This window comes from Trichomycterus rosablanca, chromosome 3 (assembly GCF_030014385.1).
Source record: "Trichomycterus rosablanca isolate fTriRos1 chromosome 3, fTriRos1.hap1, whole genome shotgun sequence".
Taxonomy (NCBI): domain Eukaryota; kingdom Metazoa; phylum Chordata; class Actinopteri; order Siluriformes; family Trichomycteridae; genus Trichomycterus; species Trichomycterus rosablanca.
In genome coordinates, this window is record NC_085990.1 from 37,354,655 (window position 1) to 37,373,876 (window position 19,222).

General features: G+C 34.5%; 1 protein-coding gene across 2 annotated transcripts in view; it reads left to right on the forward strand.

Annotated features, from left to right (window-relative positions):
• The first annotated feature begins 1,193 nt into the window (after window positions 1–1,193).
• LOC134309859 (lethal(3)malignant brain tumor-like protein 4) overlaps window positions 1,194–19,222 on the forward strand; it is a 113,651-nt gene continuing 95,622 nt past the window's right edge. For both annotated transcript variants that reach the window (XM_062991242.1, XM_062991243.1), the window contains exons 1-3: window positions 1,194–1,255; window positions 16,825–16,904; window positions 18,727–18,824. In XM_062991242.1, the coding sequence (XP_062847312.1) occupies window positions 18,747–18,824 (78 nt within the window). In that variant the 5' untranslated portion in view covers window positions 1,194–1,255; window positions 16,825–16,904; window positions 18,727–18,746. The remainder of the gene's footprint in view (window positions 1,256–16,824; window positions 16,905–18,726; window positions 18,825–19,222) is intronic.

Genomic DNA, 19,222 nt, shown 5'->3' on the forward strand with positions numbered 1-19,222 from the left:
GCCATGATGAAGCACCGTAGATAGATAGATAGATAGATAGATAGATAGATAGATAGATAGATAGATAGATAGATAGATAGATAGATAGATAGATAGATAGATAGATAGATAGATAGATAGATAGATAGATAGATAGATAGATAGATAGATAGATAGATAGAGTACTTTATTGATCCCTGAGGGAAATTATTTTGTTGCAGCAGCATACAAGGTATATTAGGTTACAAGCAGTGAGATGAAGTCTTTCTAGAAGAACTGAACTTAACAACAATTTAACAAGATTTGTTAAATAATAGTTGTAAATTGTGTAACAGTGCAGCATAACTAACAGAGTGAGTGCCACACCATAACATGGATCCTGTAGACCAGAGTTAGATCCTTTCCTCAGCTCATATAATAAAGAGTTATGTATGTTTTTCCTGTGTCAACATAGGTTTCTCACATCACCTGCAAGCCTGATTAGGATTAAGCATTTATGAATAAATGATTGTTGGAACTCATGATGCAAAAAAATGAATAATATGTTTTAGCTGGCTTAATGTAATCGTCTTCTGTAATTGTTTTCTGAAATGCCTTATTTTGTCACCACCACCACACACACCACTAACCTAAAATGCCAAATACTCTAAAAATTGTATACTTTACTTTCTGAAACAAATAATTTATTTACACCACTTTTAAAAATCAGGATTTACACCAGATCAGTTAAAAAAGGCATATTTTAAGTCATTTGGTAAAATCAACAATTTTGTTGCAATTACTTTTTAAAACACCCAATGTTTTATTAATTTTCTTTTAAACATTTCATTATTTATCACCACAACCTAATGAAAAGTAACTTCACTTTTAGATTGTCCTACTTTGTCTTAATTTAATTTAAAATGTTTGATTTTTTTATACTTTATAACATTCAAATATTCAAATGTGTACCTCATTTACATGTTCAATTTATGTGAAAATCATGTGGACACACATTTGAAATAATTTCAGTTTAAAATAACCCTTTAAAACATGACCTTTTGACGAATATCACAAAAATAGTTCTTATACAAAAGGCTGTTTAGTTATAATGTTAGTTTTTGTGAGCTTTGTTCAGACAGGCTTCTCCCACCTGCTCCTCTGGCTAATCAGCACTGATATGTTGTAGCGGAGCTCCAGCAGAGGGCTGTGTTGGAGCATGCGCAGTACGAGCAGGAGGAGAGCCCTGTTTGGACTGTCACACAGCGTTGACGCGCACAAACGACTGGCGTGTGGGGTAAGAATTCATAATTTCATTCGAGCCCGACTTTTTGTACCCGGTGTTTTATAGAGATAAAGACAGTCACGCGTCAGGAGAAGCTCGTGTGTCGGGTATAAGAGAGGCTGAATTGAGAGCTGGGCTGTTTTTTCTCTGGTATTTCAATGCGTTGAGATGAGAGATGGCTGTGCTCGCTAATCTCCAGTGTTTTCTCTGTGTAACGAGCGAACAGAATGAGAGAGATAGATGCCCCCCTTTCTTCCTTCCTTCTTTCCTTCACCCACATAAAGCAGCACCCACTGACAACAGCCTACAGTACACCGACACAGCCCAGCAGTTACCCATTTACCTAAATAATACCTGCTCCTACTTATTATTATATCATGTCAAGCAATGCTAGCTGTGCGGCTAAGTGAAACTACATTTATCGGAAATGTTGCTTTTTGGTATTTTAACACGCAGCAATTTACTTAACACTTACTACTCTTCCTCATGTTAGTACACTCAACCTCGTGTTAGAAACTCTTTTACCTAAAACCAGCTCTATTAACACCGAGTTTGTACTTTTTATTCATATTTTTAACAAGTTGTAGTAATTTTGGGTTGGTCTCCACCTGGCTGGGTGCTGTGTTTGACTGTACAAGTATTTAAGTGTTAGTAATTAGCGACATTATTTCTTGACGTGGTTAATAATATAGGCCAGTAATCAAGCAACTCTATATACTGGTTTAACAAATAATATAAAACTTAATATTAAAAAAATGAATTAGAACTTTAAAAATTAAATATCAATTATTTACTCTATTATTTACAGACTCAGATATCATGTCTTTTATGCACTTATTCATGTTACTACTTATTTAGAAGTGGTATTCCTAACAAAAAACCCTGGTAAATGTACATGCCTTGTATATCTGTTAATTTGAAATAGATTGCATAAATAGTTATTCTGCAATGCAGCTTCTTTGTTATTGTGGACAAACATAATTTTTAAGAATTTGGCGAAAGCTACAGAACTGACTAAACAAAGAGACTTTAAAAACACCCAAGAGTAGAACAGTTTTATACCCAGTATAACTGTTTTATTACTGTTTTACATTTAAGTTTAAAGAATAATGAACATGAATTAAAGCACTGTCAGTATATATTTGGGCCTTCATATTCGGCTCAAAAATAGCTGAAGTGTTTTTTTCACCCAGTTTTATTTAGCAAATGCTTGCCCCACTATCCAGTAAGCTAAACAGACCAGTTTAAGATCTAAAAAAGGAAGAAATGCAAACATAAAAAACAGCAAAACGATTCAGCCAGTAAACTGTTTTGCCTTTAGGTTTATAAAATCATAATTGGGAAGGAAAACTGTAAAGCCTATTTAGGCCCTTTAAATCCATATTATGACTTTGGGATTTTACTGGATAATGCACTTTATGGTTGGGAAATTCAGTTTGAGACAGTATAGACTGTTTGGCTTCATGTTAATTTAAAAGAGTTTGTTTAAATAGGTAATTTGTGATGCAGCTGATTTGTTTTGTGTTTTTGATTACACACCATTTCCAAATATGTTTGCGGAGGACTAGGAACAAAAGCTTTTAATGCTTGAGAGAAAGGAAAGAGGGAAATAAAGTAGAACATTATCATATCCAGTAACTGTTCTGCATTCAGGCTAATGAAATCTTCAAAACAAAATACAGGTACCCTTTATGTTTAGGAGTTTGCTTAAATAGGCTCAGATGTAAAGAAAAAGTTCATTTTACACACATTAACAGAATGTCAGCATTTAAGGGCTGTTTTTGCATTAAGGTTTAAACTAAAACCCTACATTTGTATTTTTTTAATGTACATCTTTTCATTTATTTAAATTTTTTGTGAGTCTTTTTTTAAAACCACTAATAATAAGTAAAAAGAATGAATGAAACACGTGTGATCTGTTAATAGATCTTTAATGCACCTACCTCATTTTTGTGTTCAACTGTTGAGACATTGGTCAAGTTTTTAAAGAAACTACACATTAGATATTTAGGACTGACAAAATCTTTTTAAATAATAATGTTTTATTGTATCAGTTTTTACACTCAGTTTTTACAAACTTTAAAAAAAAAGTACTTGACTGAATTATTTCTAAGATTAATATACCTGTCAGTTAAATTGTAAATAATGAACAAAAATTCTAAATGAACAAAATGGTATTAGAATTGTTCATATGCCCAAAGTTTAGGTTTACAAATGAACAAATTTAAAATCCAGTAATTCATTCAAATCTATAAAATGACAGCTTTTTCATATTATATGGTTTACAACAAATTTGAAATAATTGGCTTTAAAAATGTCATTTGTAAGAGTTCAGTAAAATGGCTTTATAACAACACTGTGCCTACAGACCAATTCAGGTTCATATACTTCTGATTCCAAAATAAAATACTCAAATGATTTAAGTACTTTAAATTGATTCATTCCTTCAAATGCTGCTCATTTTTTCCTTGTAAACAAAAAAAAACCTACAAGTTGGATTTACAAAGTATGAATTGATGAGAGCTAATAGTTGCTAAAACATGTTTTAAGTACTACAGTTATGCAAAGTCCTTAAGAAATCCTATATTAGAAATGTATGATGAAAATGTTGTGATTAGGGGTTGGTATTTATGCATTTTTTCCTTCCAGTCTAGTCCTATCCATTTACCCCTGTTATATCCTTCTCCCTTGCTGCAGACCCCTAACCTTACAAGGAGGGCTGTACTTAGCTCATGCACCCTCCAACATGTATGTAGTGCCAGTCGATTATGTACACTGCATCACCGATTTGCCTTTTTAGAAAGGTGATAGTGACTAGTGAAGTGATAGTGGTAAATGAATTTTGTAACTCAAGTGCTACAGTTGCTGGTCTTCAGGTCAAATATGTGATAGACTCTGTTTAACCTGATATGTGTTGTTGATTTATTCCTCTTCATGAAAGGAATATGTTGCTTTTAGTCTGAAAATACTATTCCGACTTTTTCTATTTTAAGAAGTTTAAAGTGTTGTAGATAAGCAACCTAAAACACATTTTTACACCTCTAAAAGTAGCTAGGTTAGTGTCATGTTGTGCATCTTTTGTTTGTTCACATTTTTGTGTTTTACTTTGTAACGTCTCTGTGTTTGATTAAACTGTGAGCTAGAATTTGGTTGTTTTTATTCTTGGGTATTTTTCTCATTATGACTTTGCTGGATTTAGAACAAGTGTAGGATGGTAGACTACACAGTACTCCATAGTACCACATGATGTGGTGTTTATATTTTTACTTTGGTGCCGGGAAGTTGTTCAGTTGTTTCCAGCTCTGTGGCCTTCCTCTAACACTTCCTGTTTGATACGTTAGTTATAGCTAAATTTATTGTTTAGCACAAGTCCCTGTTAACCTCAGCTTTTTATAATTGTTTGACTTTAAATAAATTTCTGAAACTACAGCTCAAGATAGAAAGTCTGACTTTTCCTCTAAATTACTTATTTTGCAGGTCTCTGTAGATCCTGTTTACCCATTTGAATATGCCAATTCCTTAACTTTGTGTGTGAAATGCTAAGACAGGAAACAAAATGCCTTTAAAAAGATATGTACAGCAGACCTTTTCATAAAAAGTAGCGTCTGACAGTTTAACCTAAAGCTGATTGTAAGAAAAGCTTGTCCTAGTCATTAGCAGTGTTACTTAAACACAGGTCAGGTTTACAGCTTACCCAGCATGACTGTATTTGCTTTCTAAAACAGTGTTGTTTCACAGTTTTATAATTTGTTTATAAATTAACACACTTTCACTCATTTCACCTTTTCACCCACATTTTAATTAAGAGTCTGCAAAATGTGTAAACACACAAACAGCCCTTTTACACACGTTTCAGAAACAACAACAGAATTAGTATTTTAGCAACAGTGTACTATAAACAGAAAAATGTTTCATTGGTATGACAAAAAAAAATTGGCTGGATTTTGTTACATTTCATTTGAATAAAGCCATAAAAAGGCATGAGTGCGGAGCCGGCCTGTTTACTGGCAAACAGATGTGTTAAACACACAAATGATTTGTTCACATCCATGTATTTAGTTAAAAAACATTGTGTTGCTTTTACTATTTTTAACACAAAATGTGTTCTACTTATGCTGTGTGTTTAATACTGTGCTCATGTGTCCTTAAAGCACAAACTCAACACTTACAAAGACCTAATTGAGTTTATATTTATAATAAACATCAGGCATTATAAGATGTCAAACATTGGATATTACTGACAGAAGAAGAAGTTTTTAACCCTTGTGTTCTGTTGGCATTGATTTTACCCAGTGTGGGTAAAATAAAATTACATTGAGTTCAGTATTCATAATTATCCAAATTAATTAACCAAATTAACTACTCAGAGAAAGTGGGAGATCTTTAAAGGAGTGTTTGTGTGTGTGTCTGTGTGTCAGCAGTACCCCTAACACCAGACAGAAAAAACCCCCCATAAAAATGTATTGCTTTTAAACATGTATTCTAGCTGGGGTCTTGAGTGTATTAATTAGGGGGTGTTTGGAACACATTATCAATATAAAAATATTGTTTATTTGCAGTTTCCACAATAAACAGACTCCAACATAATACCAAACATGCCATAAAATGTTAATTAAGTTATTAAATTATATTATAATAAAACATGATGTTAAAATCCAAACAACTTTGCAGTTTACATACAATTACAAAAAGTCATGATGTATCAAGCTGATTGAAAACGGCTAAGGATATTTTGTGAGCTGTTAAAGGCTCGGGGTCTCAAAGGCCTCAAACAGAACAAACCTGCTTTTTCTGCCTAAGGAAAACAGCTGTTCATATAAGCACAGGGTATGTTCAAATAAAAGAGTAATAAGATAAAGAATGAAGAAAGATATCAACTGTAAATAATGATGCTTCCTGAAAGGAAAGAAGCTGATGTACAACACGAGAACTAGCCTTGACACATTTGGCAAAAAATTACACCACTTATTAAACGTGGCATTTATTTACCTGCTGGCATCTGTGGTAAAGAAGGTTTAGGGTAACCTTTGTAAATAAGTATGAATTAAAATAAGTAAATAAGTCCTTACTTAAAAATAATCAGTGGTTGAATCACACGTTTAAACTAATGAACAAAATCACAGCATTCCATGTATTAGTTTTGTGTCATCCTCCTTCATTCTAATATTGGTGGATTTTAGATCCACCAAGATCAGCCAAAGATCAGGTGGTTCTTTTTTTCATGTTTTTGACACGAAAAAAGCATTAGAGGACAGAATTATAAATATTTTTTAAATGATTGTAGACTGATCCATTGCTTCAGGTCATCTATCATTTCTGATTCCAGTATTAGCCTGTAGGTGATTGTTTTAAATTGTAGTATTATTGTACCCAACCTTTTTATTTCAGGTCAAAAATTTAAAAAGAATATAGATTTGTCTAATTAGATATTCATAGTAATACTGTTCTAATGTTCAATTTATTCCCAGCTTTCCTTCGGGATTAATAAAGTATCTATCTATCCATCCATCCATCCATCCATCCATCCATAGCCCATATTTATAACATAAAATGGAAATTAAGATTGCTTATTAACTGTTTTAAAAGCAAAATCCTCTTTTGTTTAAAAACTTTGCATCAGAGAGGAATTGTTTATAAAAGCTGCCCGGCATTTCTTAGTCCAACTGTGTGCTTGCTCTGTGTGAGATTTTTTTCTGTGTGATGACTGAGTTGTATGCTAGGGAGAGACACACCCGTCATTTCATTCACGTTAAGCTGTAATTGCCACTGTAGTGTGCAAGAGTGGTTTTTTTTTTATATATACTGTACAACAGTGATACTCAAGCTGATACCTGATGAATTTGCATATTCCCTTCCAGCCATAAACACCTACTTTAACATTCTCCTCATGTAATACAAAATCTAAACAGTATTTGCCTCAGAATATTTAACATTGGGCATATTTATTTATTTATGTATTTTAGTATTTATTTATTCAAGTTCAGTAAGTTCTTTGCGCCATCACGCTGCCTCTATTTGACTTAATTAAGTTGGGCGAGTAAAAAGTCAATGTAATCTTAAAGGTTTAAAACTGTGTTTTTGTCATTAAATATTTATATTAACAATGAAAAGTATTATAACAGTGATTTTTAATTAATAAAAGTATTTAAATTTCAACTGCTGTTCTGTTTTGTGCATGCGGGTCAGTTCTAGGACACTGTTTAGATTACTGTCAGATATAGAGCACATAAGAATGCTAACATAAACAGCTTTTAAAAAAACATGTTTAAGCAGAAAATCTGAATTGAGCCTGTAATCTTGCAGTGTAAATTTATCCTTTGACCTTTTAGTCTGTAGCAAGCTTTGTATTACTTATTTATTTATGAATTATTTATTTCTGAATTAAATAGTCCAGTTCTTGTTTTTCTCTAGCTAAGGCTGTTGTAATGGTAGACATTTCATCTGTCCAGCATGGCATTAGAACACCTGAGCACTGGTCAGACATTGACTGTACAGTGAAAAAAGCAAAGCTGTTATTATTAATACTATTCTTAAGTGTTGTCAAGTACATTCAGACTCCTGGTTACGATGTGGATAGTACAGCTCTAGAACATTCTTCTGTTTGGCTCTTTAGGCTTCATAACTCTCGTGTTCTTTTTGGGCTTTCTGGAACTCCAGAGCCTTTTTAACAGCTCACTAAATGTGCAAATAAACAATATTTTTATATTCAGATGATGTTTCAAACTCCCCCTTACTTAAACACTTCTTAATTCTCAGAGACCCCAGCTAGAATACATGACTAAAGGCAATAGATTTTCATGTTATTTTTCTCTTGCTCTCTCTTTCTCTCTCTCTCTAAATAAAGAAATAAATAATTAAATAATTAAATTTGGTTAAATTTGAATTCAATACCTGCACAACACTGGGGTATCTGGGACCCCAAAGAACAAGGTAGTAAAATCAATGTCAGCAAAACACAATGGTTAATACTCGTTCATTGTTCTTCTAATTGTATCCATCCATCCTGTTGTTGACTGTCCTCTTCTTCTTTTACCTTCAACTCTTACGAACGTAACTGTCTTAGGGCTGATGTAATGGTAGACAGCTCATCAGTACAGTCATGCAGCCTGTCATTAAATCACTTAAGCAATGTTCAGACATCGATGTACAGTGATGAGCCAAAACATTGTGTCTGTGTGTGTATGTGTGAGAGAGAGAGAGATTTACAGCCCTCAATGCAAATTAACCGTCAGCTGTTGGAAATTAATTTAAATGAACTCTTCACCCGACACCATTAATGACTTCTTTGTTGGTTATCAGTGAATTGGTTACTCATTAACATCCATATTAGGAAGCAAGACAAATTGGCCAAATTCATCATATGGAAAACAACAGTTCTGATCAGATTTACTCTTTTCCTCTGCTCACGAGGGACACTTGACTAATTTAAGCATGTAATTTGTTAAGTGCCTCATTTTGTCTTCTCTTTACTTCTCTTTAAGTCTGCTCTCACCTCTCTCAGATGTGCATGCACATGCCTCAGTGGGTCAGTAATTTAAGAGGGAAATCTTTCATCTACTCCTAGGGATTTCTTGGGTAATTTTAGTCCCAGAGGCAGAGGGTCTTTGGCAGGATCCATTAGCCATCAGCAATTTTTACTGTTTGCTTTAAAGCTCCAACCCACTGCCATCCGGATGACTTTGAGCCCTACAACCATAGCATAACAGCCACCTGGCCGCTGATGAAATTTGACAGCATTTAATAATTAATCTGCCATGTGTTTTTGATGAATAGAAAATAAAAAAATAGCAGTGGGTGAGGCTAAAAGAAGCGGTGTCAACATATTTGGCCTCTTGTTGTATTTCCTTGCAGTGTACCCTAAGCAAAAAGCTTTGTGCATAATGCTTTTGACAGAGTAATTATCTGATGATATGAAGATAATTGGAAGATTAGGCTTGCTAAAAACAAGCAATGATTTAATTTTACAAGGAACTAATTTAGATATGTCATCTTAATGGCCTGTGAAGAGCTTGAACTATCAGTAATATATAAAGACAGCGTAGAAGTGGGAGATATAAACTGTAATTTCTGCCATATATTTTTTATACTTGAGAAGTCAGGGCTGTCATTATTGTTTAAATAATATACTGATATGATACTGCATTTAACTATAGAACAGGCTGCATTTTCTACCACTTCACATGAAGGGCTGTAGTTAAAGTCAAATGTTTACATACTCTTATAAGGAACGTGGTTGAATAATAGAACACAAGATTTAATGGCCTGTTAATTGTTTCTATAATTGTATCCATCAATTTTGTTGCTGGCTGTCCTCTTCCTCAATAACTTTTTTAATCCTTACAGTAAAAAAGTTGATCTCAGCATGGTCAAAAATACACACATAAAACATTTAATATTTGGTAATGTGAGTTTTTAGCTTAGCTCTTTTCCTTTTAACTATCCTTTTTTTTGATAGCTGTCAACAAACTTCAGGCACTACTGTGTGGCATGTTGGTTTTCTGGTAAATCTTTGACTTTCCCGTCCACATATTGTTAAAATAGTCAAGGTTAGATATTTAAGAATGACCAGTTAAAGCTTAATTTTTGTTTCTGTTCTGTTGGGCCACCCAATTATGTTCAACATAAAAACAATTATCCTTATTTATTACATTTTTTTTCATCCTTCAGCAATAAATCACAGACAACCCTTTCAAGTATTCTGTACTTACATTTACTTGTATGACATGAACTTGGGACCTAAAGTTGCTTGGAAATAGTGAAACTCTATGATCCGTCTTCTGAAACTGTTCAGAATTTTTCAAAACTTTTGATGCTTGTGTCTTAGTGCAGTGGTTGCCATTTAACTCGCGTGTGACTTCTCTATATGATGATGGAGAAGTCACCAGATTTTAAAATACTAATCAGTCACAGGAAATATATCACCCAAATAATACAGACTCTGTAGTGGTCCTGGGAGAGTCCTGACCATTGAGAAACAGCATAAAAGGGGGCTAACAAAGCATGCAGAGAAACAGATGGACTACAGTCAGTAATTGTAGAACTACGAAGTGCTTCTATATGGTAAGTGGAGCTGATAAAATGGACAGCGAGTGTAGAAACAAGGAGGTGGTTTTAATGTTATGGTTGATCGGTGTATAACAGTAAATAAAAGTTCATGAAAATGAACAAATGACAGATTCTTTTTTTTTATTGCATTTGCAATGGCCTATTCTTTCTGGAAATGAGGTTTGTATTTGGATGGTGCAATGATGCAAACATAGTAATGATGGTAGTTTGTGTTGTTCGGGTATGAGTGTATCAGGTGCAGCAGGATTGTTAAGATTTTCAAATACTGATTAAACTTACTGGTCTGTTTATTTTAAACATATAATTAGGCGCTCATGCTAACATACTGTTAGCATACATTGTTTGTGTACAAATCTATTTTCTGTTTCATTCACAATGTGTCTTATCCCCCTGTAGTTTTTTATCTTTGGACACTTTCAATGATATATATATTTTTGGTTGGAGCATATTTCTTCTCTCAGCAACACTGCTTCCCCTGCTGCACGCACATTAGTACAATATATACTGCACGGTTACCCTTTTAGTCACATCGTAGTTCTGAGTACAATCCAACACCCAAATGTTATCTGGTCAGAGGGATGACCGCTGTGGGTTCCCTTTCTATTAATGATGGAGTAGAGAGTAGAGATGCGTGAGTACCGATACTGGTATCGGGTATTTGCCCGATACCACGCTCATTAACTTGTACTCGTACTCGCAAACGAGGCTCCGATACTAAACATCTGATACCGTGTGCCTAGTGCACGTTGCTGCGTTATGCCTGGTTCACACTACACGATTTTCTGATTTGTCAGGTCGCTGTACAGTTCACACTACACGACTGAATCTTTTGCACTCGGGAGTCTTTCAGTCGGTGTGTATCTCACACTACACGACTGATCGGTGATAGGGGGTTTCACACTACACAATCTATCACCAACTGGAATCTCAGGCGAGCTTCTCTGGTCTCCCTTTTTTTCCTTTTTTTTTACAAAAACACACGTGAGAAGTGATGAGGGGTTTAATGATACCACGTCCAAAAATGCACGTCAACAAGTAGCGAGTGATCAAAGTGTTTGTGCGCTGATGTGCAGCGTAAAATCAAGGAGGAAAAATAAATGAATCTGAGTGGATTTGGCAACACGAACAGTATGGATGTTCTGTAGTGAGTTGGAGGTTAATAAATATTTTTGCAATGCAGCGTGGGTATTATGTTTTGTAGAGGATCAAATCAGAAATACTGTAAAACGTGTGTGTGTGTGCCGGTGTATTCTGATATAAACTATATTAAGCCCCTGTCCAACCTGTTTACACTCCTCTCCTGCGGTTCCCCTCACACCGTATCCTGCGTTCTTGAGAGCCGAGTTTTGATTGCCGAGCGAACACAGAGTTGCTCCCGAGCCGGGAATCTAGCGCTGAGCTCGGGAGCAACTCGGCGTTCCCTCGGCAATCAAAACTCGGCTCTCAATCGCTAAGTGTGAACTATCCAACAACTCGATCCGACCGGCTCGCAGAGCGTCAGATATCTGATCTGAGTTGTGCAACAGGGAATGAGTTACATGTCGAACAGCCAATGAGAACGCAGGATACGGTGTGAGGGGAAATGCAGGAGAGGAGTGTAAACAGGTGGGACAGGGGCTTAATTAATATAGTTTATATCAGAATACACCGGCACACACACACGTTTTACAGTATTTCTGACCTGATCGTTCTCTACAAAACATAACAACAAAACACCAACATTGCAAAAATATTTATTAACCTCCAACTCACTACAGAACAATCCATGCTATTCGTGTTGCCAAATCCACTCAGATTCATTTATTTTTCCTCCTTGATTTCATCACATCAGCGCACAAACACTTTGATCACTCGCCACTTGTTGATGTGCATTTTTGGTCGTGGTATCATTAAACTTCTCGTCACTTCTCACGTGTGTTTTTGTTTAAAAAAAACCGGTATTCTAAATAGGTATCGGTATCGGCAAGTACAAAAATACATGTACTTGTACTCGGTTGGGAAAAAATGGTATCGATGCATCCCTAGTAGAGAGGGTTGACAAATTGTACAGAGCAACAGATGAACTACAGGCAGTAAGTACCCCACAGTGCATTAATATGGTATGTGCAGCTCATGGCTAATGAATGTAAGTTTAAGACAGTTAAAGCACCACTTTTGTATTTGCACATTTAACAGTAGGAAATCACCCTTACTGACTGTAGTCCATCTGTTTCTCTGCATGCTTTATTAGCTGTTCTTCAATGGTCAGGACCCCCAAAGGACCACCACAGAGCAGGTATTATTTAGGTGGTGGATCATTCTCAGCACTGCAGTGACAAATACATGGTGGTGGTGTGTTAGTGTGTGTTGTGCTGGTATGAGTGGATCAGACACAGCAGTGCTGCTGGAGTTTTTAAACAGCGTAAAGTCAGAGACGATCGCTCATCTATTGCTTATGTTTGAGTTGGTCATCTTTTGGACCTTCATCAGTAAATACAAGATGCTGCCCACGGGATGCTGTTGGCTGGATATTTTTGGTTGGTGGACTATTCTCAGTCCAGCAGTGACAGTGAGGTGTTTAAAAACTCCAGCAGCACTGCTGTGTCTTATCCACTCATACCAGCACAACACACACTAACACACCACCACCATGTCAGTGTCACTGCAGTGCTGAGAATGATCCACCACCCAAATAATACCTGCTCTGTAGTGGTCCTGTGGGGGTCCAGACCATTGAAGAACAGCATGAAAGGTGGCTAACAAAGCATGCAGAGAAACAGATGGACTACAGTCAGTAATTGTAGAACTACAAAGTGCTTCTATATGGTAAGTGGAGCTGCTAAAAATGGACAATGTGTGTAGAAACAAGGAGGTGGTTTTAATGTTATGGTTGCATTAGATGGATTATGTCTCCCTTAATTAATATATGATGATGATTCAATTATTAATTGAGGTTATTAGTGTAAGACTTGCTGTTTTTAGTCAGACTTGCCATTTTCTACCATGCTGCTAATTATTGGACTGCACCTTAAAATTCTTGTTCATTTAAGATCATATTTAATGTAACACTTAAAGGTTTAATGCTGAATGTTTAATTGTTCTTACTATTGCAAGATTTCTACAGAATATGATGAACCAACGTAAACAAATCAAGTCTATCATTAGGCCTGAGCAGAGCTGCTCTTGTTGTGCATTTCTTCTGCTGGTCATTTAACCACTAACACTTCACCCCCCACCAATACCAGTTTGTCTGTTTGGCTTTTTAGGTAATAAAATGTCCCTCATATTTATTTTAGTTCCTGGTTTTTATTACACTCCTTTTTATTTGCACTGTTTACTTTATCTTGTTTACACTTGCGTTCAGTGTTGCACCCTGGTCCTACAGGAATGTTGTTTTGTTTCTATGTACTTAACTTGTATATAGCTGAAATGACAATAACTTTAACTGTAGCTGACTTGGTTGCAGTTGTAACGGTGCATATATGCCTATGCTGAGTAGAGCAGAGGAGGCAAAAAACATCCAGTTAACTTGCTACTATCATGGGATATTCCACAACTGATTGACCAGACTAGACATTGGCCTGATGAAAACCACAAAGTTGTGAATGCATTTGGTGCATACATGAAATTTGATCTGAGCAGTCAGACTGAGGCTGAAAATGTAGATGGACCTGCATTGTAAAATGCATACAAAAATGTGGCTACAATCAGATTGAAGATAAGTAGATTAAATGTGGTTTCTGTTTAGACTGGAAAACTATCTAGCTTCTTGATTAAGTCTTACATTTTATTTGCCTCCTTGGAAGTCTAAGAACTTAGTTTAACTTATTTTCTTAAGTCAGTAACTGCCCATAAAATGGAAATTTCAAATTCATAGTCAAGCAGGAGAGGAATTACAAAAGGGAATTGGAAATGAAGAAGAATGGAGTAAAAATAATGAAAAACAGACGCTTGGTGCCTTACATGACCGGAAATATAAAATCCTTAAATCACTCAACATTAGTTGCTCTTCTGCAAGAATTCACTAACGTGAGTTTCTTACTCTGACCAGAGAGTGCTGAGTTTAAAGTAAAAGAAACAGTCTTACAGAATTTGTCAAAACCACAATTAAATGAACAATTGACTTTTATGGATTGATTTATGTTTTTTTGGTCACTGATTGCCCCAGCTAGTTCCAGAGCAGGTCAGTCAGCAGTAATTGAGTGGCCCAAGACAGGAGACAGGTTTAAGAGCCACTGCTGAACTGTGAATCAAGCAAAAGCAGCAGTACAGCTGGAAGCTTTATTAGCTATTGTTTAAAACCTGCAATTTAAGATGTTTGAAATATGCAATTTAAGATGCTAATGTAGCTTCAAACAATTTATGCTGATGTTGCTATTCCCACTGAATAAAAAAAAAAAGTTTTTAATTTATATAGACTTCCTTTTTATAAATTCCAAGATGCATTTATACATTGCAACTACTAGCACACGTTCGGGAATATGTTTCCACGTACGATTACATATTTAAAGGCTACCCTTAAAGGCCAGAAGTTGTGTTGTATTATTATATCCACATTCAAGATCTTGCACAATATAATTTACACTGATTTACTTGATGTGATATACAACAGAAGTTTAACTTTATTTGTTATTCTGTTGGAAGCATTAAGGGCTTTGACACTTTCTTTTATTTTATCCAACTTCAAGCTTGCAAGATAGAGCATGTCACATTCTACTTCTTAGTTTTATTCTTTTTTTCATTAAAAGCTTAATTTACCTGCATTTATCTTTTATTAACTCTGCATGATTCATTTATTTTATTATAGAAAATATTACTATTGCTGCATTCCATTTTATGCTACAAAATTACACCTAACTTTCTGTACAACTTTAATAAAAATTTTTGTGAGTCTGTGGTAATAAATAATTAAAATAAACATTCAGACTTCTGTTTTAAATGTTTTGTAAAAATCCTTTGAATTGAAGTTCAAATCTAGTTTGGGCTAACGTTTAATTAAATAAAAACTTATTTACAAATGTAATGGTTATTTTAGTAATAATCAGTGATAAGCTGGCAAAACTAACTGTAATATTTGTTTCAAAGACATAACCATGTTAACTTGTGGTATCTGGCACCAAGTCCATTTAGTGGTATAGTTTGGATTAAAAAATAAAACACCTAAAAGAATTCAATAATGTAAAAACAATACTGTGCTTTAAGCCTTACCTTTTAAGCCATATTGAAGCCCAGTAAATAATAAAAACAAATAATTGGGAATGATCAGTCATAATTAGAGCAAAATGCTGACAGTTACAGGTCATGTCGTATCTGTGGTTGTTGTATCCTCTTGGTAACCATTAGCTTGATTAGGTGACAGCAAGTTCGTTGCTCAGGATTGTAGGTGTACTTGCACAGTTCTTGTATAGGTTATTAGGTAAATGGAATTAATGTAGTTCTAATGGAGCAATGAACGAATTAAATTGTTTAATAATTAATATTGATGAGCTTGGCATGCTGGTGGGCGTGTTTGATAGAACTGAACATTAATGCAGTACATTTGGGTTATTTGATGTGTTTGGTTACAGCACTACTATGTTTTTCAGCCTGATCCTCAGGTACTTTTAGGCAGTGCAGTTTGCTTCTCTTTTAGGTCTTAGCCCACTTGTAAAAGATATTCTAAATTTTTGATTGCTTGGTTCAAATGAGAGGAAATTATATATCATCTATTATGGGACCCTGTTAGTAAATTTGGGAAAAATGGTTTTTGATATTCATTAAGTGTTGTAGAGATGAACCTGCTAAATGTTCTTTATTCCATTTGTGTTATTTTTTTCTTACCTAATTTTTTGAAAAAAATATTAATTTAGTATTAATTTAGTTTCTTTCTGTTATTATTTAAAAATAATAACAGGGGCTGAATCTGATAAATTGATAAGATACAATTGTTATACGTCTGGTTGCAGTAACACCTGAACTTAATAATTATAAGCAGTGACTTATAATTGTTGCCCTATAATGTGTTTATATCGGACTAATGTTTCTATAAAATCCTTTCCAAAAAAGCTTTCTCTACCAATTATTCCGTATACTAATCCTGTTAAACAGTACACATTATAAGCACAGTCCTCATGTTCAGCATTGGTGTATCCTAGATGTCCAGCAGGAGATACCTTTAATTTGTTACATCTATTGGAGTAGCATTGCTGTTTTTACTTAACGTTGTATTATGAGTCTTTTGAGGGCATGTAATGGTCATTCTTTAAAATAACATGTTGGCTTCATTACTGGATTTTGAGTTCTAATGGCTGATGTCGTGAATATACTGTAATCAGTGATACTCTGCAGCTTACAGATGTGAACAGCCTTTCTTTACCTGTATTAATCAAGAACCATAGGGAAAGCTTTGCTCTAATAATCTTTGTGTACAGATGCTGCCTCATTGCAGCACTGTGGGAATTACTACCATTTGTTCAGTAGCAATGGATAAGATGTTTATATAGACTAAATCTGTTTATCCCAAATGTTTAAACTGACATAAGATTCTTTCATTTCAGGCTTTGTATTGATCCAGTGAGGGTGTAGAATGTGAGTGGAATGGGAGTCAGAAGCCTTATTCCCTGATTGGGTGGATTAGGTAAGTGCAAACACTTAACAGTGCGTAGTCCAGGGCTGCTGTTAATTTTGGAACTTTGGCATACTGTGTCTCATGAATTTTAATGACAATGTAGTCTGAACTTTTTGGTTTTAGTAAATCTTTATCACGAAGTTAATCTAACATTCAGAATGTGCCAACTAAGCAGATGATTTTTTTTTTTTTTTTGCCAGTATTTTATTTCACCATGGACCAAAAATACACCCATAACCCTCCTATAAGGCATACAAATGTATGATGTTATTTTTTTTGTTTGAGGCTGTAGTATGGGTCTCCCAAGTGAGTTGTAAAGAATAGACCTTGTTTTCTGTGTGAACATCGTTTTTATTGCATGCGCTTCAGGCAAAAATATTTTAAATCTCCATTATGTCATTCATGATCATTAAACTCTTAGTAATAGACCTATTTATAATAGAGTAAAAGTAAACATGTATTTGACCATTTTTCTGTTATTTCATATATTTTCACTTAATATATCCACTTTAGATGTACATGCAATGTGTTAGGGCTTTTTGCTTATAAACCAACATATATGTGTGTAGGAGTGTATACAAAAATATGTTATAAAATGAAACACAACCGATGGACCAGAAACCAGCAGAATCAACTGTAACACAGAAAACAAAAAGCAGTTAACTCCACCACAGTCATCTACATTTTTATACAACATGCACAATTCCAGTGTTCACTGGGAATTCTGTAAGAGCAATTTAGCTTGTCATGTTTGTGTAAAATACATTTCATGCGTATGATTAGAAGACCACCATACCTACAGGTGAGAGCAGCATGAAATGGGCTTATTCTCTGAAAACAATACTGTGCCATTACACATCACTGATGAAAACATGAAAGCAGTGTAAATAAAGCAATGTAATGCGACGAGCATATTAGAAGAGAATGCTTTTGTGCCAAGGAGCTGAATCTAGATGTTTTAACAGGTCAACAAAGCCAAAATAACTTGAGTCTATTCTCTTAAAACAAAGATAAATTATTGCATGAACTAGCCATGAACTCTCCTGACGTCAATTTTGTTAAATATGCTTGGATTTACTCTTGTAACCCCAGTGCTTGAGTGTACGTTTAAAATTGATATATTCACTAGTATATAAAATAGTAAAAACAACAATAAAATCTTCATTATTAAAAAAACCGTCATTATTAAATATCCACACAAAAGGTAGGGATTTTTTTAAATAAAGGAAATGTTATTAACTTCTAATATTTATTACAATTTCTAATTATTGACTTGGCTTAAGGCTTCACAAGTTAATTTAGTTCTGGGGTGCCCAGACTTTTGCATATAAATTTAGTTTGATGAGCTTACGAAGTTCTCATCAAGGAGTTGCTTTAACATGGGTCAAAAATTACACTTATAAAATTTAGAAAACAAAGTAGTACAATAGCGTGTAATAAGCTACATCACAAACTTCTTTTTTTTTCTTCTAGAAGCTTTTAATACATGTACTGCAAATGCCTTTTCACCATTGCTTTTTAGAATTTTTTGTCTTTTTTGTCTTTTAATATTAAGTTATTTAATATTAAGGGTTTTGTGAACAGAAATGTTTGTTATAAACCTTTATATTCTCCTCTAGCATTTATGCAAAATCCAAATTTACTGTCACTGCACCCTTAAGTTGTTCAAGAATTATTTTTTGATTAGACCACCTAGAAAGATGGACATGAAGGAAAACATTGACAGGAGGTGTATTTTGGTTGTTAACCAGAAAGTTTTTCCATTGATTAATCCTACATATAAGAATGTTATGCTAAATGCAGTACACATGCACTTTATTTTTCATTTCAGAGAAAATTTATTGTTCTCTAATGATGCAAGGAGAGGACAAGAGGAAAAGGAAACAGACTTTAAGTCCTAGAAGTGTTTCTGAGGAATACTGTCTTAGAGTGAGTATGGTGCAGCGCTTTATATAGCTTTGATCATACATATTTATAAATATCATTTTATATTGAACAGTCTAAAATTGTTGAATGTTTTGAACCCTGTGGATTTACCAGTTCATATAATTTTCATAATTAAAGTATTGCTTTAGTCAATATTTATGATACTGACATCCCTACAGACACTGAGCATTACTGTTTGTATGATTCTGAGAATGAATTATGTGAAACATCAGTGCTGGGATGGTGTGCTTGTGGCTGTGAATAAAAGCACAGTGTTAAGGTCGTGTTAAAACCACACTTGTACTCATATTGATACACCTCAGTGAATCAGACAATGCATCATATCTGATGCTTGTTTATTATTTCTAACAAATACACACTTTACATTTAATAACACTGCT